The following is a 24802-nucleotide window of genomic DNA, read 5'->3' on the forward strand; positions in this document are numbered from 1 at the left end:
GCTGATTATAGCTCAGTACTTTTTTTTTTCTTTTTTTTTTTTCTTTCTCTTTTTTTTCTTTTTTAACTCAGTTTTTCTTAAAGTGGGTTATAAGCTGCAATAGCTCAGAAAATGCTTTTAACCTTGCTGTCAATGCTGCAGAAACAGGGCAGCTGTCAGGTGCTGAAGTTTGTGTGCTTGTTCTGGTGTAGGTGGCCTCCTTCCCAGCTTGCCCCTCCAGAGTGGGGTGGGTCACCTGAAGCTTTTCTCCGTTGTCCTGTGGTCCACCCTCGGGCGGGTATCTTGGGTGCTCTCTTGCATCTAAAACATCCACCTATGTTTGGATGCTGAGACAGTGGCCTTTTCTGCCACCCAGTGTTTAAATCCTGCATAAACCTTATGCTGTATTATCTGGGGAGAAAAGGTCCACTGATTTTGCTTGACTTTGGGATCAGACTCTTTAAAGATATATTTATCTTCTAACATCCTCAGCAGCCTCTGTTAAGCTCGGTGTTTAGTTCTTCCTTGAACAGCTGTTCTTCACCCAAATTGTTTTTCTTTCTTCTGATTGCCTACTTTGCCAGTCTTTATCTGCCCCTGGGATATATTAGTAGGTGGAGTGAATTGGAACATAAATCTTTCAGAGCTTAGTGTTTGGTTAGTAGAGGTACCTGTCTGGGCTCATAATTCCCTAAACATAGCTGTCCAGAATAGTTTTTGGTTTTGTTTTCCTTCAATTCAGTGATGAATTCTAAATATCAGTGAAGGTAAAGACTTGTTGCCTTCTTTGGGAACATCCCCATGGTTTGTAACAGTTTTCAGGATGAAATGGATGCACTCCTATGTGGATACAAATATTGCTGCTAGCAAGAATTTTTCTTGCTTCTTTCCAGTCCCGTGAGATACTTTTCTCTCTCACGAAGATATTAGCACAGTTCTATAAACTATGAACACCTGTGACCTTGCAAAGCCTTGTTTATGGTACAGTAGAAAAATATTTTGACAATGGATGTTTTAGGATTTTAGCCAATCACCCCAAGGGATGGCTCATCCTTTGACCAATTAGACTGTGAAGAAAAAAGTCTATAAAAGAGTTTGTAAAATAATTAAATAAATGAATCTTGCTGCACAATTCCTGCCTGCTGGATCTCTCTTCTTCTCCCTACCACTGCAGGATGCTGTGATACTGCTACTCGTTATTGCTTATACCATCAGCATTTTAAATAGATGTAAGTTAGTGCTCTGTGCAGTACCCCACGGTGTTAGAGATTCAGGTTCCTTGCCTAGTGCACTTAAGGAAAATTGGCACATGAGCATGAGATACAGACTGCAGATATCACATTGTGTGTGATCTTGGCATCTACCTCAGGGGCCCTTTATTCACACATGTTTTAGAGTACAAAGATTTGACTGCAAACTTCATGCACACAAAGGATAGGTAGGATTTAAAAGCTGCTGGAACACTCATTACCTCCGAGGTGACACCTGAGCAGACTCTGCTGGCCAGGCAGGTGTCAGGTGGGAGAAAGGAGACTGCCATTACTTGTCACAGACCCTTGATGGTACTGGGTTATCCTCTTTACTGTTTTGTGCTTTTCCACATTCTTCCTTTTGAATCCTAGTGCTCCTAACAATCCTTTCTGTCTGTAACTTTACCTTTCTTACCTTGTATACTTCAAATCTAAAGACGTTTTTCAATTTTCTCTCAGCTAAGGAATTTTCTTAGAAGCTTAAGGGATACAGTTTGGGACACAGGAAGAGAGGGAAAAGCAAATAGGGGTAGCTTGCTCATAATTAGTGAATCATATTCAGTTGACTTCTCAGAGTGTAAGAACTGAAGTGTTCTCTTCTGCAGCTTCTGAGGATTTGGCACGGTAAATGTGACATTCTCCCAGCTGCATTTAGGCAGTAGTAAGGACATCCAATGTCATGCCATGGTTGTCACAAACATGTTTTCATTGGGGAGAATCTTTGGCCATAATTCCAGCTAAACTAAAGGTAATACAGTGAGAGTTGTCAATGAGAGATTCTCAGTCATGTGATGTCTTCGTGGTATACTGTTGATTCTAGGGTAATTACAATAGAACGGGGATGTGAGTTGTGTTTCATTATGTAAAACATAAAGCTGTGCTGATTTTAATTCATTTCCTGCCAGTCTTCCTCTACTAAATTAGTTTAGGAAAGCTCTGTATTTAAAGATCTGCATAATATGCATTGGAATTTCATTTGGCTGGCAAAGATTATTTCTTAATGACTGTTTTAAGGAAGCACTGCTTGCAGTGTCATCGTGAGATTTTTATTCTTCCCCCCACTCCTCATAAATGTAATTATTTTGATTAAAGATTGTCTTTCAAAACACTGTCTGCCTATGTTCCTTAGCACTCTGTTTCTAATAGACTGGACTTTGATGGTGACTGTGACAGTATAAAAATAATTTATAAAATTTAAACCTTAAAGTCTCATACCTTCTGTGCCTAAAAAATCTTTGTTTCTTTTTGTTTTCTCCTCTTTTTAGTCATCATTGTGAATACTAGTAAGTAAACACTTTCAAGTATGGGGACATTGCAGTTTATAAATTGCCATTTTTGAAGGGAATGATTACTGAAAGCATTGACAGAAGGGATGATATATAGGAACTTGCTGCAATGTAATCAGAAAAATTAAAATAATAGTGCAAAAAAAAAAAATCCAGCCATGATCATATAATTTATAGTATATGCAGTCTAGAGCTGCTGTATAATTGCTTTATTTTTAAATTTTTTAAATTTTTAATTAAACAAGCTTAATTATTTTACTCTACTGTACTTTGGTATAACAGACTGTGAAGCTTTAAATCCATAGGTGCTCTAAAACTCAGAGCTTCACGTAAGGATCCATGTAGGTTTCTTTGAAGTGTCCAGTTTCTCAAATTAACCTCCAATGCAGCATTCACAGCTTTGTGTGAAGTTTCTAAAACGTAGCTGCAAAAAAATTGGTACAGCAATTAAGCAAGATATTGAGATGTGAAGAAAGGCACACTGAAAAAATGCAGTCAGTAGTTCTAAATTTTGTCAGGTAGCACATTTCGAAATATAGAGGTCACCACTTGTAGCCAATTAAATTCAATCATATCTTGAAAAAAGATAGTCACACTTACCTGAAGCTGATTATGGTATTTCAAGAAATATCTAAACTTAGCCAAAATTCCACACATTGCAGAGAATCATTTTGCATCAGTCTAAATGCAGTAACGATCTGGCATTTAGTAATCCACACTTGAATTAACAATTTTCACAGCGTTCTTAAGTGATTACATGAGCAGCATCTGTTGTGAATAGAAGATTGTGCTGGAGAAAAGGCTGATGGTTGTGTAAGTTTGAGAAGAATCCACAACTTGGGAAATATGGGATGCTGACTTGCTTCTAATAGGGTTTCATCCCAAGAAATTCAAGGTTGGAGGAAAATCATGCATGGCAGGGAAAGAAGATGGAAACATTAAGATGATTGTCTGGGTTTCTTTGATTCTAGTATATACATTTTGTATAATGCACAGATCCACTTGAAATCCATTTTTTGAAAGCTCAGTGGAGAGAGCAGAAAATAAATAACAACAGGGAACAAACCAATTAACAACTATGTCTACAAAGTAGGAAAATATCAAAATGCTGTAGCATTTCCAAAAGCCAGTAGCATATGTATGGCTAACAGATCAGAAATAATCTGCAAATAATTATGTTGATCGAATTTATTACTTACAGTCTTGAAATGGGATGCCATGTTTTCTTGAGGACACCATAAAGACAAAAGTTCCTGTCTGTAGAAGGTGATTGAAAGTGGAGATGGAGAGCAATGCATACACCAGAGCTGGGCAGCCTGCTGCTTCAGGGAGTGGCTGTCTCTGTCCAGACAAATTGCTTCCCACCTGTAGCCACTGACTGAGATTCAGCTTGTGATGAGACTGTACTGGTGATAGTATGCTAAAATTTAGGGAGTATTTATAAGGATTCACTCAGCTCTGTATGAACTTCTCTGTAGGGGTTATTTAAATGCCAAAATTACTTTGAAAGTGATGTGTTATTGAGAGAAATTTTATTAGAGTTCATACTAAAGAAATAGCAAGAAATTATTGGTGAAATTATAAAGATAAAAAATAAAAATGGTTCTACTGTTCCTGTTATAATAGTAATAGATGGACAGGGAGCAGCTTTTGGTTCTGGTCTGGCTGATTTAGTTACAGGAGAAGTCAGAAGAACTGAAATAGTGTACCATGTCAAATGTGTCTTAATGAATAAGGAAGGTACTGTATTAAAAGCTTTATCCCTGGGAACAGAGCAAATTGTTCTAAACCAGGTCAGGAAAAAGAGTGGTTGGTGGTTTTTTGGGTCTCTTTTTTTAAAGTATTCTATATTTGCTTGGCTATTGTCCCCATACATTTGCTTTGGGCAATTTCTTGTAAAAAAGGTATCTTTATAGAATTCTTTCTAGTTTGCCATGAGAACTGCAATCAAACACTTGTTTGTCCTGGTTCATCCCTGTGTCTCCTCTTTGATAAGGGGGCTAACTCTGTACCCAATATTTGTATGTATCTATATTACAATTCCTTGTCAGCTCCTGAAAATTGGTGTAAAGTTATTTGGAAAAAAATAAAGAAAGTAATTGCTGTAGTTATTACTTAATAGTTTAGATAGCTGACACAAGTTTTTCTAAGTTATTCTACTACAATTAATTTAATGAGTTTATTTCAGGGAGAGGGAAGCGAGCGTACAAGTAATACTTTGTAGACCTTACTCCTCTTGATTTATTTTGTCTTACTGCACAATAATTAAGTCCTGTCAAGTGTAGTTTTAAGGATAGATACATGTGAGCAAATAAACAAGAATGAAAAAGCACATCCATAGTCACTACTATGTGCTCTAGTAATTTTTTTCTGTAGGAGACGACTTAATTTGTTCAAACAAAGAGCTGAGTATGAAGTTCTCTGAAGAATTATTAAGTAAAAGTATGGATTTTTTTAGTATCTATGATATATTTAGTCGTTGCACAAAGAGTGTTTAACTGAGTGTATTTGTCAAAAGGCTTCACAGTGAAGAGAAGAATGCTCTTTGCCATCTTTATTTTTATTCTTTATTCCTTTAAGATATGTGAAGAAAGTAAAGTAATGACTGTTGTCACTTTGCTGATTAAATAAACACATTAGATAGCCTCTTCTTGGCTGCAGGGATTTATGTAAACACCATAGAATTTGTCATGTGAAGTCATATTCCTTTCTCCCTGTCAAAAAAAGAGTTAGACCCTCCAGCCTGTGTTTTTAACCCACAAAGCTTCAGAGATTGGCACTGTCCTTTACTGTTTTCTTCAGTGCTTTAGAGTGATCAACTTTTTCCCCTCTTGCTGTTTGTTATTTGGCAACATTTTTATTGCTCTGTAGCATACCTTTGATTAGGGCATGATATTTTAGAACACATTTGGCTTATTATTAGTATATCCAAATTTTCTAAGAGAGATCTCCAGTAGAGTAATAGTGAATTGGTGAATAGTGAATAGAGTGAACAGTGAATAGGGAAATTGGTGTCTTTTGAGGAAAGCATCCATTTGTTATTAAACCACAGCTCCAAGGGAGATAATCCCTATTAGTACTATGAGTACAGTGTTACATTTTTGTACCCCGACCTTTTGCAAGCAGGTGGAGGCAGTGCTAAATTCCCCCTTGTCTTCCTTCCCTTCCCTTCTCCCCTGAAGGAAAAAAAAAAAAAAGGTGGAAAAAACCATTTAAGTTATTGTTTCATTTATTATGACACCAAGTTAGTCAGCCTGGTAAATAATCAGAACAATAAATAAGAAGAAGAAGAATTTTTCATGCAGAGGAAATATATCTACTTCACTGGCTTCAAGTGTCAAGTTTATCTGAAAGAATGACATTTTGTGACTCTAAATGATGTAGCCACAGCTACAAGCCAAAAACATTTCTTATTCTGAATTATGTCATTTAATTAGAACAGATTTCTGTTACTTTATTTAGTTTTAAATGGACTAAGCTTGGACATTCAGAAGCAAGTTCTAAAAGTTGGTGTTTAAGGAACCAAATAGCATAATCTTTCAAAATGCTAAATATACAGTTGGTTTTAGGGATAACAAGTAGGTGAACTACTTTTTTCTTGTTGAAATTTAACTCTTGCTATTAAGATTCTGTAGATAGTTTCTGTGTTCAAAGAATTGGTGAATTAGAGTAATTAGTCAGCCAAACACAGAAGAAAAAAAAATATCCCAAAAGATCTCCACTGCTCTTTCTCCCATTTTCTGATTTGAGTGTTTAGTGTTTATTACCCTGGATTTTTAGACTATTCACTACCCAGAAATCTGAAATTCTGTATTTCTCTTTCTACAAATTAGCTGGGGGCTTTTAAGCACTCTAGGGTGGATGCTTAGGCCCTGTAAGTGATTCACAAAGTGAATGCTTTTTGGAGAGGAAAAAAGTCAACTACAAAACACTAAAATTTGCATTATCAATGTTTTCAGGCTTCCTTTGCCACCACCTTCTTGGATAAGGGCATTGGAAAAGATGAAAATCTACTTTGACTTTGTTATAAGAAATTCCAAGGTAATTGTTTTATCACTGTGTTAACTGGGGAGGAAACTGAAAGTCTGTCAGGAAATGGGCAAACTGAAACAACTTTCAGCTGGATGTTCTTTCCAACCCCTACCCAGTGTTGGCTAAAAAAGGTAGTGACTTATAAAAAGTAGTGCAAAATAGCATTCTTATAAACTCATTAAGTGTGTACTGGAAAGAGGGAATGTTTCATGGCTTTCATCAACAGTTGCTCTTAGCACAGAACCATCCTTACCCAAACTTGGAAAAACAGAAACATTTGATTAGAGTCTGAGGCTTGAGCAGCTCATTTGCCAGCAATCCTAGACTGTCAGTATATGCAGGGGCAAACTTGTTTTAAACTATTTCAGAGACTCTTAGCTTTAGTTTTCTTTGTATTTTGTCCTGGCCTAGACAATGAAACTTGTTTTCTATAATATTATGAAGCTTTCACTTCAGATATGTTTTAATTAAAAGTTGCCATCATTCTGCTACCACATAAGCCAGGATCAGTAACAGATGCACTGAAATATGATCTGAAATAGAGGCTATCTGTACTAGGAATAGTTGATCACATTTCAGTTAAAAATCATGGAATTTCATTAAAAGACCTTACTGTCAAAAATAGACATGTTTCCAGTGTATGAATTATACTGGTAGATTAATATGTCCACATGGAGATCAGTAACAAGTGGTGTCCCTGAGGAACTTAGTGGGATGGAAGTTTGGGGATGGCACCAAACTGGGCGGTGCAGTTGATTGGCTTGAGGGAAGGGATGCAGGACAGGACACAGGTGGCAGGACAAGGGGCAACAGTTTCAAACTGAAAGGGTAGATTTAGATCATAAGGAAGGACATAAGGACAAAACTTTTCATGATGAGGATGCTGAGACACCAACGAGGTTGTCTAAAGAGGCTGTGGATGCCCTATCGTTAGAAATGTTTAAGTTCAGGTTGGACAGGACTCCAAGCTGACGATGTCCTGCCCAAGGCAGGGGAGTTTTGACTAGATGATCCTTAAGGTCCCTTCCAACACAGATCATACTGTGGTTCTGTGATTTTGTGAAAGTTCTCGTGCATTAATCAGTTATCTTAGAAGAACAGAAGTTGGTTTAAAACTGTCAAAGGGTTCTATTGCCTTGTCGTGAGAGTTGCCATTCCATTGTTGACTTAAAAATGTTAATACAGTACTCAAAGCTCTTTGAAATGTGGAGGACCGTTTTGTTTTTAAGCAACTTTCTGAGGAAGCTGTAGGCAGTAGAATATGATTTTTGTAATTTATGTCCAAGGACACTGATTATTCTCTCAATATTTACAAGATACTATCTGAGGTTTCCATTGTCCCAAGTTAATTTCAGTGAATTAGTGGAAATACAGCTGGATACATTTTGGCACAGTATCTTTCCCACCTGTCATTAGTGGAGCATACAACTTTGGTGGCTACAGAAAGATGGTGAATATGTTAGAATGTGTTCAGGTCACAAGAGGTTTTAAAATAGGTGCATAATTATTGAAAAATAGAATAATGGATAAAACAAAGTATAGCTGTGAATCAATACAAGAATTACATTGTAGCTATTTATGCCAGAGACTATTCAAATAATAATTTTGCTATGTATTTTACTAAGCAAAGCTACTGTAACAATCTATCATAAATGTGTTTATTATTCTCATATTAATCTTCATGAAGCACAAATTATATAGTTGAAATGACAGTATCTAGTAGGAAATTGAGATTAAAAACTAGGTGTCTTTGTATACGAACCTGTTTTTCAGGTCTCTGAGATGAAAAAGTATTTATGAAGCATACAGAAAGTGTATTTGCAAGTTCACAACTCTATTGGTACAGCACAATCTGAGCTAATATCTTTCTTGAATTACATTTCTGAAGAATGTAACTTCAAAAAGTGCAGCGAAGAGAGAAATACTGCACCGTGCTTAAGGATGGTTTCCTTTTTAATATGAACTCTGTACTTCAGATCTGCTGTGATGGTTTGTGCAAATGCAACAGCTTTGCATTCTGTGCTTCCTGAAGGGGAGTGGGCACTGATCCATGCCCAGGTTGGCTTTGCCAGGTGGCTGCCTAACCTTGCAGATCTCCTGAATCCTGTGCTGGGGATGATCTAAGACAATCTTCAGGCTCTTTGAGCTTTCCACTGGAAATGTTTTTCTGTGAAGGTAATAATTCATTGTACAAACTTTTCTGCCCTTCATGCCAAAGTTTGTCATGTGGTTGAGAATCTTGTACCATGGTGCTGAAAAGAACATTCTGAACTGGATCCAGAGCAGTTGCTCATGTTGAGGATAAAATCTGGAATCTTAAGAGGAAGTAATCTAAGCTTTGTATTAGCTAAGATTAGTATAAAAAGTGAACTTCCCTTAGCCCCTGCTTCCCCAGGGTTGGAAATCTGTAGATCACCACTCAGGATGTGGAGTCAGTATCTCAGAAGCTTCCTGTGTTGTCTGTACTGCATGATGACTGATAATGAACACTTTTACTCATCTTAAAATTTTCTTATCCTTCTGTAGATTTGGCGTTGCTACCAACTGCCTAGTTGGGAGGAAGGGAAGGATAGACTTTTAGTCAATAAAATACAGACAGGCAACTAAGTCTTCAGGGATTCAGTGTGTCTGTCTCTGAGGGTCTCAAGTAAAAGGATATTCAGATAATATGTTCTAAGCCGATGGTAAAATGCTGGTAAAATGCAAAAGTTTGCCCCTTTTTTAGTCTTCTCTATGTGATAATAACTATTCCTTGTGGCTTTTGATTTTGCTGTGTTAACATAAAAAGCAGCTGACATGCTTTGTTGCTTGAGGATTAATGTTTTGCTTTGGGAATTTAAAAGTAATTACTTTAAAAAAATAATCTGTAGTAGCATATGGACACTGAATGGTAGACTGATAAGGTATTGTACAGGGTATCATGGTATAGATAAACCTGAGCCTCACACCACTGCAGCAACTCTGATTTGCCATCATCTGTGCACAGAAAAGACTTTTCAATCATCAGTGGGCTCTAACTTTTAGAAAAACAGGTATTTGATTATATGTTTGTACTAATGCTGGAATTTTCTCAAGGGCAGAGGTCTGGTCTTGTTTCACTTCTCTAGTGCTTTTTTTGGGGATTTTTCAAAATGTTCTCTTTTGTGAAGAATTCTACTTCTTGGCTTCTTAAATACCTGTTGCTATTCATTAGCATTAGGAAAAAAAAAAAAAAAGGCACCTGAATTCCAATTAAACCAGTTTGTATTTTCATTTTGAAGGTACAGGAAAAATACAAATGCTTTAAATATTTTTGTGTGTGAACCAGACACCCCCTCAGTGTCCCTTTGGAGTCACTATCTGAGCATAAATTAGGGAACCAGTATTTTAAAATAAAAAATGAAATTAGGTTTATAGAAAGCACTGTTTCAGACTTCTCTGAAATGGTTCTGATGTTAACAATTTGCCAAGTTGTTAATATTTTTGTCACTGCTAATGGAATGAATTGATTTTGAGTGTAATTTTGTTTTGGTATAAAGGGAATAAAGAAAGTTGAGAATAATTGTTTTCTATTCTTATACATACATAATAGCATACTATTTCTGGGGAGAAAAAGCACCTCAAAATAAAGTAATTAAATCTCCCTTGACACTTGATTCTGTACCAGCCCCCATCTCAACTCTGGTGCTGTTTTCTGGGTAAAGTTCAGGATAATGGTCTATTTAAAATCAAAAGTCACCAGATCTGTAATAGTTTGTAGCTATTTCTGCACTACATTTAGACTTATTTTGAAAGCAAACTCAGTGTTGAACAGTAAACTACTGTGAAATGTTTGAGATCTCAGTTTAATTATGGAAATAATGAATTTCATTTAATTGTATGCAAATTCTGACAGTATGTCTTTAAAGTTGTGATTTAGTTGTATTTTGCAGAACAGCAAGTTTTGTTTGTTAATTTTCAGGGTTGATTATATGACCAAACAAATTTAATATTTTCTAAGAAGGTTACTTTGGGAGTATAGAATTTTAAATAAACCCAAATATTTTTGTTTTATTAGTGTATAATTTACTTGGGTAGAGTATAAGTGGGACAAATGCTAATTTATCCAAATCATAGCTGAAATCCATGTACACTTTATCAGTACTTAAAAGAGTTTTGTAATATTACTTTTGATACTTTTCTCTATTTTAAAATGTGTATGCCCTGCAGGCTCTGTTAAAACTGCAGGTAATTGTCTTCAGTACTTACTTTTTTTTTTCTTTTCTATTTACCTGATGAAGCCCACAGAGCAAAAAGCATCAAGAATATTACATTTCATTACAATAAGTACCTACCTGCTCTGCCTCCAAGGCTGTTCTTATACTCACATTTTGCAGGACATAACCTTTGCTGAGTAGTATTTGAATTATTGCTTCCATTTCATAGGGCAAATAACTGAATGCTTTATTTGATATTAGTTTACTCCTACCAAGTGTGGATAGGACTAGCCAGAAAAATGTAAGCCTAGAACATTGCTGTGTACTTGATATATTAAACCCTTATATAGTCTATAGTTCATTTGAGGAGAAAATTTCTTTTTATGCAAATGGCATTTCAGTAAAGTCATGTGAATATATTCATAAACTTCTTTAATTCATTGGCAAAATATGAGAGAGACTTGATGCAGAATCAGCCTGCACAATTAAAATGATGTGTCTTTTCAAGGAATGATCAAATGTCTAAGCAATTGAAAATTGGGGAATTCTTTCACCTTGCTGTATGGCACTGCTTTGTACCAACAGAGGAAGTAGAATTTTGAGGGGGAAAAAGTTAAAATACTTTCATGAACACTTCAGAACTACTGGTTCTGTATGACTAAAATATGTGTCTATTTCTAAGAAATCATTTTCCCAAAGTAATTACTGAATATGAGTCTATAAGTCTAATAAATGCATATTGCTATTATATTGTTTACAGCATATTGAAAAAAAGTGCTTTCTCCCTACATAGCAGTGGACTTATGGGGCATCAGGATTAATGGTTCCAGAAAGGCTGTTCTCTGGTATGGCAGTCTGGAAGTACAATTTTAACTAAACTGGAAAATCCTCTGCATCTTCAAAGCTGCTCTCTTGTCTGCTCTCAAAACAGCAGCTGCATAATAACCAGTGTTCTGCTTACTAGAATTTTTAAATAGAAAAGTGTAAATGTATTGTACATAATGTATGTTATATGCAATATATATTAGTATTGTTATATATTTTTTCTATTTTTATATATATATATACATACACATATAGAGCCAAACTGCTTCTCTTATGAAAAAAAGCTGAGGGAGCTCAGACTCTTTTGTTTGGAGAAAAGAAGGTTCAGGGGAGACCTTACTGCTCTCTACAACTTCCTGACAGGAGGGTGTAGCATGGTGGGGTTGGTCTCTTCTCCCAGGTAGCAAGTGACAGGATGAGAGGAAATGGCCTCACATTGCTCCAGGGGAAGTTTAGACTATATATCAGGAAGAATGTCTTCACTGAAAGGGTGAGCATGTGTAACAGGCTGCCCAGGGAAGTGCTGGAAGAACCATCCCTGGCAATGTTAAAAATGTGTGGATGTGGCGCATATAGGGACATGGTTTAGTAGTGAACACAGTGCTATTAATGGTTGTGCTCAATGATCTTGGAGATCTTGTCCAACCTAACCCATTCTGTGGTTCTATATATTATGCATATAATATGTCTATTTGTCTGTGGCTTATGGAGAATTGGAATTTTGCCCACAAAAAAGGCACAGAAATAATTGTGCAACCCTGCATCCAATTAAATTAATTTACCACTCCTAACATTTGCCTAAGAGAAATCAGTGTGATTTAGTTTGTGAAAGAACTTCAGATCTTTACTGAACAAATGCCTCCAAATTTGAAAATAGTCCTTTCACTTTGAGTTCTCATGACGTTTTCATAATACTACTTAAATAATTAAGGACTTTTTTTCCTGAATGCTGGCCTTGAAATTCTCAAATACTTTTGAGCTTTTCCATTTAAATTCAGGGAATGGAATGTTAAGGCTTAAGCAAAGATGTCTTCTGCCACAACTGTTGATAAAAGTATCCATTATTTTTTACTGTTAGAGGAAACTTTAAATCTTTCAGTAAATTATTTGATATAGTCTGTAATTATGTAACATTATCAGCTTTGTAATTATGCTGGCATCAATAAATCCTCAATTTCTGTGGCTAAGAATAAAACTCTCTTCCTGGATTTAGAGGTTAATTTGCTGCTTCTGTCTCCTCTAGGGACTGATATAGGGGAAATGGCATGTTGCTTCTGACCCCTTTTGCTCCCAGGTTATCATACGCCCCAAGAGGACAGCTCTTTTGTTTGTTGTCTGCACAGTCCATTTTGGAGACATAAAGCAGTTTGGATTGCCAAACAAAAATTCTTTTGGTCTGTTAAGGACTTCATCTCATTCTGTTGACTGATAGAGATGAGTATGTTGCCATGGAATGCTGTTTGCAATAACTGGAGTGCAGGTGTTGAGAGCAGTGTAGGGATGTGAGTCAGGATTGTCCCTTGGTTTAAAAAGGCACTGGGGCACTGCTTCAGTTACTCAACCCCTTATGGCTAAAGAGGGCTGGGGATCTTGGCAATGATATTATGTAGATGGCAGAAGGGAATTACTTGTGGTAAATTAAGGAGGTCGAAATTCAAAGGGATTTATTGTTGCTGTTGTTATTTTCCAAATAGGTCGAGACTGGTTACCCTTTTGTATAACTTTAATCAAACAAAGTAACAGGGAAACTGCTCTGTGCTCATAAGCATTGGTGAAAAACACTTCTCTATCAGATCTAGATGTTTTGGCCATAAAATAACTTGTACCAGATTCAGTGAAAGTTAGCATTATAGTTAGCAATGTATTCATTAGACTGAATTCTAATTTCTTTGTTTAGCAATCTTTTGATTGAATTTAAGCCAGGTAGCTGTTGAAATGTTTGGGGGTAGTTTGAGAAATAGTATTTTAGCAATTCAGTGCTACTATGTGTTAAGTTAATTAAGCACTAAGAACTGAAACAGGTATATCATCATAAAAGTTGAGATTCTTATAAGGTCAGCAGTTCTCCAATACATAGTAATAAATGCAATTCCTGAAGGTCAGCATTAATATGGTTCAAGAATTACATCTTCAAACTGTATTAAACACAGCCAATATTATTTTTTGTCCATAGTGACAAAATTAACTGGTTTAAATGCATTGCTTGCATCTAAATATTTCATGTTCATCATGGATTGGAATTTAAAATGCTTTTGGTGAATCATTATTTTGCTTTTTTATTAGTATAGAGGAAAAGAGTAAATAATAAGTGTGTCTTGTAAGCAATTTCACAGATTTTCTGCTGATCTAGTATAGGAAAGTTGTTAAATTTCTCATCACCTCATGAAACCAGGTCATCTAGGTAGATGTGCTCATTTCACTTTTTCAAACAAGAAATCTGTTTTTTCAATAAGTGAGCTATGGGCGCCAAGGGTTGGGAAAAAAAAATCCAGTAATACTTCTCTGCAAAGACCTTCTTTGTTTTGAATGTCTGAGTGAATTCTGAATTACTTAGATTTCTTGCACTGTAAATCATTCTGTTCCTTAATGATGATACAGTATAACCTTCCTCTCTTTGATCATGCATGCAAGGAAAGAACTTTCTCAATTTTGTAATATGCAAAAATGTGAGATTTTTAGGATATCATTTAAGATATGGCTTTTTTCCAGAAGAAATTACATTCTTAATGGGTGCTATCCTGTTTCCATATCTGTCTGTAAAATACAAGAATGTACTGTTCAAGAAATGCTCCTGAATTACTCCTTCTGCGGCGAATGTATCACAATTATGCCTCTTAAATTTTAGCCTCTGCTGGCTTTCTGCAAAGTTATTTGTTCAGGCAACTTCTATGTCTAATATTGCTCCTCCAATGAACAAATTGACTTGGATGAAAAAATGAACCTCTGTATGGTTTGTGTCATTTGCATGTTTCAAAAACTGTTATTCTGGCTCATGTTTTGGAGCTGTGTAGTTATCTCTCTAAAAGTCAATCTGGTTGCTAGTACTTGATATATTTCCTAAAAATTGTCCTAAAGCTGAATTTTTCCAAGTTTAGACTAAAATCAGAGTTAATGTGATTGTTTATTTATTTATTTATGATTTTCTCTCCCATGTGCAATCAGATGCTTGGAAAACATCTGCTGCTCCTACTCAGGTTTTTGATCTCATCAATTTTCTAACTAATACTTTGGTGCAACAAATTCATCTTGTTTGTTCTTATTGTAGTCACTTTTTCATCTAAAAGTCATTACAGTTTATTTTCATACTAGTTCTCCATCTTTTCCCAAAAATCAATCTTCAGTGCCAGCAATGGTGGAAAAAATTACATTTGTTATCCGTTTTGAGACTCCTGTGTATGTTTTACAAATGTACAAATCCTCTTCAGCATCTTAAGGACCTTGAGGTTATAAAGTCAAGCAGTTTGTAATGAGAAGAAATAACTTTTAAGTCTGGATGGTGCTTGTAGTAATTAATGTACTCTTTGTACATGCATTATCTTAATTCTGTGTGAGATACTATTTTTATTAGCTAAAATACTGTGCTTTTTTCTCGTGGTATTTGGCTTGCAGGAAATAGCTTTCTGTGAATTTCATGCTGAGTCAGAAAGAGATACAGCAAACATTTGTACAAAATTGCTTTTTTGTGACTGGTTTGCCAGTTTGTAGGACTTTTGATACTTTTCTATCCCTTTCAATATCAGAGCATTCTCAATCTTGTTCATTCGCTGCAAACCATCTCACCTGAGATATAATAAATATATGAAAGGTTCTTGAGACAACCTCCTGAGATCTTCCTAGTGTAGTGTTAACTTGTGAATTGGATGATTTGAAGCAGGGGGGTGTAGAGATGGAACAACAACAAAAAAAATCTTGTTATGTAATGTATGCCCAGGAAAGGTGTTGAACTGAGGGAATTCACAGTGAGCTGATTCACATTTCCTAAATCTGGAGATTTTGATTTGGTAACATTTCTGTGTTTATATGCACGAGTGTGTATCTCTTTACAGTGCATGCAAAAAGAAGGAGAAATATTATAACTCTATGGAAGCAAATAATAATTGGCTATTTAGTGAGATCAGGATTTGACTTTATAGTATGTCCATAGCTTCCCATCTTTTCCTGTAATACCACTTACTCAAGACTTAAAGCATCCCTCATATGAGGAAGTTTTTTGGAGGAAGGAAAGCGGGACATTTGTTTTGTCAAAACTGAGTTTATTCCTTGTGTCATAATCTCTTCCTGAATTTACTGTTTCTGATGTCTTTTTAATGAGATACAGGAAGTGTCCCCTTCACTGCCTTATGCCTGCATAAATTGTCATGTGGTTTGTGCAAGGTTACCCCTTCTGTCTCAGAAGGTGGCTGGAGAAACGCTGCATGTTGCTGTGTGGCTGGTGCTCTTCTCTGAACAGAAACTTGGTAGGAAGCGGGGTCATAGATCTGCTGTCTTGGGAAATTGGTTAGAGAGAAATCATCACATTGGCAAGTGTTGAAGACATGGGCAAAACCAGTTCCACTACATCACGAGATGGATGAATGAGGTGGGCGAGCTCTTTGGAGATGTGGCTTGCAGGAGATGCACCTGAAGGTGTCAGAGAGGGCTGTGTCTTGGTGGGTGAACAGTAGAAACAAGATGTGAGGATCTTTTGAAGCTAAAGAGACCAGTGTCCTGGGAGAGGAGGTGATGAATAGTAGGAAAACTGTTCATGAAACTATTTTGTTCCTTAATACCAGATTCTGTTCATGAATGTTTCCATGTGCTTGCTCACTTTAGAACCTCCTTTATATTTCGATTTCATCTCTGTGCTTTGTGTATGTGTGTGTGTCATACCCCATTCCTGTTCTGAATTTCAAAATATTTCTCCTCAACTTCCCCTTGGTTTACTTTTCAAATGTGTAAATTTGCCACACATTAGGTGATTTGGTACTCTACTGGTGACATGTGATTTGTAATTAATTGGGAAAGGCAGCTTTCTGACAGCAGCTATGCCTAAAATTTGCTGTAAATCCATAAAATCTTGGGGAGAAAATCTTGCCTATTAAAATTTTATTTCCATTTCTATAACATCTCTCCCCATCTTTAGAGAGGGAAAGGAAAATTACACCAGCAAGTATGGGTAGTAAAATACAGTATATGTGTTCAGACACTACCTTGTTAGATGTCTGTGTAGATAGCTGACAGTTTTTATAACCTCCTATTTCCAGTCCTTAAGATTTTGTGCGATAAAAAGACAAAGACTTAAAGACAAATATTTTAGGAAAAGGTTAATGAAAAACAGGGAAGAAGTCATTAAAATGGTAAAATGTATAGTACAAGTACCATATGTGCAAGTGGGGAACATGGTATAAGGAACTCTAGTTGATCCCAAGGTTTTTAAAGCTTAGTAAACTCTGCTCATGTTGTTTCAGCTGGGAAGTCTTGAGATTCCTTCTGTCTAATTTGAGGATGTGGATTGAAGACTATCGCTTCGATGGATTCCGATTTGATGGTGTTACGTCTATGTTGTATCACCACCACGGCATTGGTAAGCAATTTATCTGCTCTGATCTCAGCAGTCCCCTTGCAGTTGTGTTGCTGTAAATTTTGCTGTTTCTCAGAGGGGAAAAAGGGGTTTAGCACAGGAGCTAGCACAGGAGCTAGCTCATCAACAGAGCTTGAAACTAGATGGGAGGGGGAAAGGGTCAAACCCAGGCTTGCCAGTGATGAGCAATGGGATGGCTCACCCAAAACTTGAGGACATAAGCACTAGGGATATTCCTCAATCTGCTCCACAAGTTGTTGGCTACAACCAACCACACTGGAAGTTCTTCTGTACCAACACACACAGCATGAGGAGGAAACAAGAGGAGCTTGAAGCTTTGGCTCAGTCCCAGGGATGTGACATCATTGGTATAAGCAAAGCTGGTGTGATGAGTGACTTGAGTGCCACAGTGGATGGTTGGATGGGAGCACAGCACAGCTGGCACAAACAGGTTCAGAAGATTCCTGAAACACCTGAATGATACAGGGTGTGATTCTTGGGGATGGTCCTGTGCAGGGCTAGGAGCTGGACTCAGTGATCCTGATGGGTCTCTTCCAACTCAGGAGATTCTGTGAATGATCAAAAAATTCCAGATCTGCTAGTATCTTGCTTTGTTGCTATGAGGATAGATGGAAAATCATTAATACGTTTTGTGCTTATAAAATGAAATATTGTATAAAATACCTGTGTTTTCTAAAAAAAGCTTGACTGTGGCTTTTAAAACTCCTTGTCTTATTAGGCACAGGGTTCAGTGGAGATTACAATGAGTATTTTGGCCTGCATGTGGATGAAGATGCTTTGTGTTACCTGATGCTGGCCAATCACATGATTAATTCCTTGCACCCAGAATGCATAACCATAGCAGAGGTAAGATCATTTTGCCATCCTCAGTACATTAATACTGATTATTTTGCTTTAGGATGTGAATTTCCTGTTAATTATCAAGTCATACTTTGGGTACTCAAGCAATGACATGAGCTGAAAAATATTAATTAGTGGACAGACTTTGCCTGGTGGGGAAAAATGATCTGAATATGCACTTTGGGAATTTTCTCTGCATTAATAGATTATTAATTAATGTGGCAATTCCTTTTTCTTGTTTTTCTCTTCATCACCTTGAACTTGTAATGAGAATTGTTTTTATTAGTTTATTGCTTGTGCATCGTAACCATTTGTCAGTAGTGCTCTGTAGTACTAAAGATTAACAGCCCTAACGATGTTTTGCATATTTTGAATTATATTGGTATATCTGACAATTACCCTTCAAATTAAATGTAATAAACTTATAAATGTTGAATATATAGGCTAATTTAAATGTATTATTAATTTCTCCAGGTTTCTAAAGGAGTAAATAAGACTGTATTATTTGAGTTGATTGAGATCAATTTTTTTGACTGAAAAATGTTTCTGGGACATGGAGCTTCTAAGAGTAGGAGACAGCAGAGTTTTCAAAATTCTATTAATATTTTCACTGATATTTTGTCTTTATCCAGAAGAAAAATCATTTAAACATTGAGGATTTTTTCTGTTATTATGTTTAAATAATTCATTTTGTTTAAAAGAAAAAGTTGGATCAATCTGGTATCATTAGGGACTATATGGATTTCTAATAAAAGGGTTTGTGTTGCTTTAGAGTTCTCTATCTTTAGGAAACAAAATACTGCTTATATTAATTTCTTACTTATGGTAAAGTTTTTATAGACAACCACTGCTAAGAGCTACATGACAAGCTACCAAAACAGCATTTGGGGAGCAATCAGTAGCAAACTTGAGGTGGTTTCTTTGAGCTGTAGGCTTATTTGAAATTAAATCAGTTAATTTTCTAGGTAGTCCTAGATTATAAGCATTCCTACCACAGAAATTCTGAGTTTAGTTGTCTTGTATTACCTGGCCTAAGAGTTCTTTTTTTTAATAAGATGTGTCTTCAGTTTCTCCTGCTTAAGTTGAGAGCTGCTTCTTTTTCAATACATAATTTTCTGCCTCGGGAAGTTGCTACATGAATCATAGAATTGATCAATGTGCTGCATGGTTAAAGGAGAATTTCAGAAGGAGAAACTATTGACATAATTGAAAATTACAAAAGGCAATGAAGAATGTCAGCTTGCCTATAGAATCAGTGCCATGTGAGAAAAATGTTTTTCTCCAGCCATAACTAATTATAATAAATTCCTTAATTAATGTAATTAATTGATGATTTTTACAGCTTTTTAATATTCTGTATATTCACTGTCTTAGTAATTGCTAATTTTTTAGGTGTTACTGAGTATACACTTATTTTTCGTTTTGGTCTTCTAAATAAAGCGGTGATTAAAGTTCTTTATAATGGGAAGAAAAAAATGTTAAGTAAAATTATATCATGCCTGAAGTATTATAAACATAAACAGGCAAAAAAAGAGTACACTGTGGTTTCTATTTTGACATGCATTTCTTTTCAAACTTGGCCTGAACAAATGCTTAGAAATTAGCTGTTTAATCACAGCATCATAGAATGGCCTGGGTTGGAAGGGACCTTAAAGATCATCAGGTTCCAACTCCCTTCCATGAACAGAGAACACCTTCTGTGAGGCCAGGTTGCTCAGAGCCCCATCCAACCTGGCCTTGAACGCTTCCAGGGATGGGGCAGCCACAATTTCTCTGGGCAACCTGAGCCAGTGCCTCACCACCCTCACAGTAAAGAATTTCTTCTTAATATTTAATCTAAACCTGCTATTTTTCTATTTGAAACCATTCCCCCTCGTCCCGTCACTACACACCCTTGCAAAGAGTCTTTTCCGTCATTCTTGTGGGCTCCCTTCGGGGACTGGAAGGCCACAATTAGGTCACCACAAAGCCTTGTTTTCCCCCAGACTGAATAATCCCAATTGTCTCATCCTTTCCTCATAGCAGAGGTGCTCCATCCCTCTTACCATCTTCATGACCCTCCTCTGGGCTGGCTCCAGCAGGTCCCTGTCCTTGCTGTGCTGGGACCCCAGAGCTGGATGCAGCACTGCAGGTGGGGTCTCAGCAGAGCGGGGCAGAGGGGCAGAATCCCCTCCCTGCCCTGCTGCCCACGGGGCTTTGGATGCAGCCGAGCACACGGGGGTTTCTGGGCTCCCAGAGCACACGGCCGGGGCATGTCCAGCCTCTCACCCACCAGAACCCCCAAATCCTTCTCCCAGGGCTGCTCTGGATCTGTTCATCCCCAGCCTGGATTGATAACGGGGTTTGCCCCAGCCCAGCTGCAGTCCCTTGGACTTGTCTTGTTAAACCTCGTGAGACTCCCACAGGCCCGCTTAAACTGGTTCCAATACAGACATCACTGAGAAATGTGATTCCTGTCTGAGGCCAGCATGCCTGGTGCTATGGCCATTCCAGTGTCAAAAACCCCAAAATTTTGGCAGTGACACCAGCCATAGAGCAATGTATGAATAGACTCAGTCCATCTACTTCTTTCAATGTTGCTGCCTTCAACTAGAGTTATAGAGAATAGGGCTTCTGCCTCAGCTTCCCATACCAACTGCCCCAAGGCCCTGGAGTCCTTTTTGATCTCCCTTGGATCATGTGTTGCCACTTCATTGGCCCCCTATGTGGAAGATCAGTAATGGGTTGTAGTTACCAGGCTAGGAAGTTTCCTGGTAGAAGTACATTTGATGGAAGATCTACTAAACAAACTAATTATGATTTTTTTTGTTGTTGTTGTGTCCAGTGAAAATTTGTAGACATAGGTATAAATACTCTTAAATTTGGAATTTTACTTCCCAAAAATCTGGATTTCAATATTGTGACTAATGTAGATGGGAGCTGCTTAAATCTCAGACTTGGACCTAGTCCAGGTAGGCATCATGGCATCACAGAAAAAGGCTTTTGTTTCATATCATCTTGTCCTGTATAACCTGGAGACCAATAGTCTGTGTCAATCCTTTCTGACTGATTTAGGTGTTATTGAACTTTTTATCACAACTAAAAGTTTGTAAAGAATTTCCACTTCACTGTTCATTTTTTACAGCGTGTGGAATGTGGATGCAGTTTTCTGTGTGATCCAATGGCTGCTGACTGAAGGGGGTAATGCCCTCCTTTGATCTCCTGGCTTTGCTGTTCACACAGCCTGGGATGTGCTGGCCATCCCTGCTGCCAGGCCAGGCCAAGCTGCTGGCTCAGGCTCGGCTTGCTGCTGGCCCACAGCCCCAGGCCCTTCCTTCCCAGCAGAGCTGCTCCCCAGCCTGGCTGGCCCAGCTCGTATGGATGCAGGATGAGGCCCATCCCAGGGTCGGGATTAACTCGGTGTCATTCTGTGGTGACATTTCTGCTGATTGATTCCTCCAGCCAGTCCCTCTGGATGGCAGCCCTGCCTTCCACTCCTGGGATGCCATCCATGAGCTTTGTGGTGGTCTGGTTGGTCTCCTCCCTTATGTCAGTGTCTGTGCATGCCTGTATGTGTATATGTGTATGACTTCATGTGTAAATATCTTTTTCACTATTCCAGTGCAGCAACTGGATTGAAAACTGGACTGAATCCAGAAAATCAAAATGAGCTTCCTAATTAAGCCCTGTTTTTTTCTAGTCAGTATTAATTCCATAAAGTCTCTTGTATAGAAGCGAGAGGTGTTTGTTAATCCATAACCACTGTCAGTGAGAATCCATTTCCCCACAGAAGTTAATAAAATTGAGTACTGATGGATATTTTGAAATTATTGGAGACTTGCATTTTCTGTCCAGATAACTTTAGAAAAGAATGCTGTGTGATAAAATTGCCTAACAACATGGTGAAATAAATATTTTGAGAACTTGGAATTACAAATTTAAGAATAGTCAGCTTCCATCAATATGAAACTGGAAAATTATGCAGTAAGAGCATGTCACTTTCCAGGACTAGCTGGATCAATAGGTTTGGTTTTGGGAAAAGAGCAGAGATTGTATTTTTCTTCCTCAGAGTACTTTATATTTAAACTTTTTTTATGCCATTCCTTATGCAAAATATCAATAAACAAAATGAAGGTTTAATTTGTCTTTTGTTGACTACCTTGTACTTTCTATTGATTGCTTGGAGCTCAAGAGAGCTAATTATTTCAAACTCTGCATCTACTGAGGACTCTTCCCGTTCAAATATCTACTGGATTAAAATATTTTGAGGAAGAGTATTTGGTGAGAAAAGTCATAATGCTTTTCTTAGTAACTTTTGTGTTCAAACAGCACATCTGGGTGTAGTAATAACTGATTTAAATTTATTACTTTCTCTCTTAACTAGGTCAATCTGTGAAGCTGTTTATACAGTGTTTACATACAAGTGTAACTCCAGGGTAGAAAATAAGTAGTAATATTTTCAGTGCTGTGGAAATTATGTTGTGGGGTGTTTGATCTGTTTCAGGATGTCTCTGGAATGCCAGCTCTCTGTCGGCCTGTCGCAGAGGGAGGAGGGGGTTTTGATTATCGGCTTGCCATGGCCATTCCGGATAAGTGGATACAGGTGAGAACTTCCTAAGAAATACATTGTGCTCTTCCAAGTTTCTCTGTCAGTGCATACACATAAACACTTCTGAACCCTTCTGACAAGTTTTGCTTTCTCTTCTGTTAATGTGCTATTGAAATAAATTCTGACAGGCTTGAGCACAGGTATTACAGGCTGAAATGAGAGCTGTCAGATGTTATGTAGGTTTCAGGTGAGGAAGTTCAGGAGCTGGGATTTGCATTCCAGCTGATAATTGTTTTCTTCATACAATACACATAAACTCAATTTCTTTGAAATGATCTGTATCTTGCAACAGCTGTAGAATGTGTAATCTATATTGAATGTGAACAGGTAGTTTAAAAAAGTTTATATGCATATAAATATAAAAAATACCCAATAAAGAATCACTCCAAAAACATGCAATAAACCCTCCTGACACTAGATGTAGAAATTGGCATTGAATATAGATAGGCCTGAAAGTTTAAGCAAAGTAGACTTAAGTGAATTACACAAACACTTGCAATTGGTACAGGGGGTTACAAAAAGAGTAATAAAAATCTGTAAATGCTGAAGAACAATAAGATATTAGTAAGTTCTGACTACAATAAGGATTTATATCACCTTTTCCTTCATATAGAGAGTCACAAGAAAAGGCATAAAACCCCAAGTGATCTGAAAAGGCTTCTAGTGATGTTTTAGAGAATGTTTTTCAGTTAGAAGATTACACCCAAATCCCTTGGGCTGTCACAATGATCTGAAAACAATAAATGTTTTATATGAACATTAATGCTTCAATAAATATAGTGAGTAGCTAAAAATAATTTTAAAAATTAACTTACCTTCAGCATCTTTCAATTTTGTAACTAGGAGGTAGAAGGGCAATTGAAAAACAGATTTCAGACCTCTTTTCTGAAGATAAACTTGACAGCTTTTCCAACAGAGACAGCTTCATTAAAATTTGGAATGTGTAGTTTAGATATTTAGGTCCTGGAATACAGCAAGGGCTCATATTTTTTTAACAATAAATACCTAATTGTGATGTTTTTTGCATTTCTTGGAGTTTTGTTATTTTGTTTTTTGGTTTTTACTTTGTTCCTTACCACACTTTAGAGCAGGCAATATGAGCAGTTTCCTGGGTAGGCAAAATGCAAGTGGCCAAGTTCATGTTACATGGGGAAAAAAACAGGCTGTAGAATTTTAGAAGTGAAAAAAATTGATAATCTGATATAGCAATCTCTGATATGGTCTGATTAATTTAATTCACAGTACTTGGATAGGAAACATAATAGTGCTGCAGTAAATTCTGTTGTTTAACTGGAGGAAATGTCACTTTTTCCAGCTTAAAAACGTACTTGACATGGGGCAGCATGCGACACTGATGAGATGTTGGGTGCAAATCGGTTATGCTTGGGATTGTACAAGAACTTGTAGTGATGCAGGCAGGAAGCTTCTTGCCAAGGAAACTGCATATGAGTGACCACAGTAGAGAGATGGAGTTAGAGAAAGAGGTGATGGCAGTTTGTTACCACATTTCTTGAAGGGAAAAATAAAGCTGAGATGATTGGAAGGGAAAAGTTTAGAAAGAGTTTATCAGCTGTTATCAAACTCTCCTAGACTGCTTGCTCTCATTTCTCTCCAGTTTTTAAGTACATACCTGTTAATAGTTATTAAGTTTTCTAGGCAACTTGCTAAAATCAGTTTGAAAACTAGAGAATCTCCAAAAGATTCCATGAAAGAATTCTGAAGGATCTGTAAAAGTAAGAAAGAGAAACTGTTTGTCCCAGCAGTGGCTGTACTAGTTCAGATGAAGGATAGATGTAGTACATAACACGATGCTGCCTAGGGCTCTGGATGTGTTCAGAGCCAGAATTTATGGACTTAAAAAAAAAAAAAAATCCACAAAGAAAGGGAAAGAAAAGACTGTTTAGGAGTATGTGGGCAGTTACAATTATAATGTTAAATTTTACAGCGTGATATTGGCCATCTTGGTGCTATTGCCTTTTTATCAATTCTATTTTTATGTCTATATATTTGCATATATGCATTTAAGTCGTAGTGATCAATGGAGGTCTACAAAGTGTTGTAGAAAAAACGAAAAAACTAACAATGACATTGAGCTAGATTTAGCAGAGGAAGGAAATAATGTGATATGAGGCAGAAAATTCCTATTAGTGGGATTTAGTTTCAATTTCTAAAAATCAAGAGGTGGCGGCACCACACTGCCCAGTGGTTAAGCTTTAGTTGGAAGCTCCCACATGCCAGGGTAGCAT

The 24802-nt window shown here is 37.0% G+C and overlaps 1 protein-coding gene across 2 annotated transcripts in view; it reads left to right on the forward strand.

The window, feature by feature from the left end:
* GBE1 (1,4-alpha-glucan branching enzyme 1) overlaps positions 1-24802 on the forward strand; it is a 143417-nt gene that overhangs the window by 70358 nt on the left and 48257 nt on the right. For both annotated transcript variants that reach the window (XM_039556091.1, XM_039556094.1), the window contains exons 8-10: positions 16995-17110; positions 17847-17974; positions 22452-22550. In XM_039556091.1, the coding sequence (XP_039412025.1) occupies positions 16995-17110; positions 17847-17974; positions 22452-22550 (343 nt within the window). The remainder of the gene's footprint in view (positions 1-16994; positions 17111-17846; positions 17975-22451; positions 22551-24802) is intronic.

The sequence above is a fragment of the Corvus cornix genome, chromosome 1 (assembly GCF_000738735.6).
Source record: "Corvus cornix cornix isolate S_Up_H32 chromosome 1, ASM73873v5, whole genome shotgun sequence".
Classification (NCBI taxonomy): domain Eukaryota; kingdom Metazoa; phylum Chordata; class Aves; order Passeriformes; family Corvidae; genus Corvus; species Corvus cornix.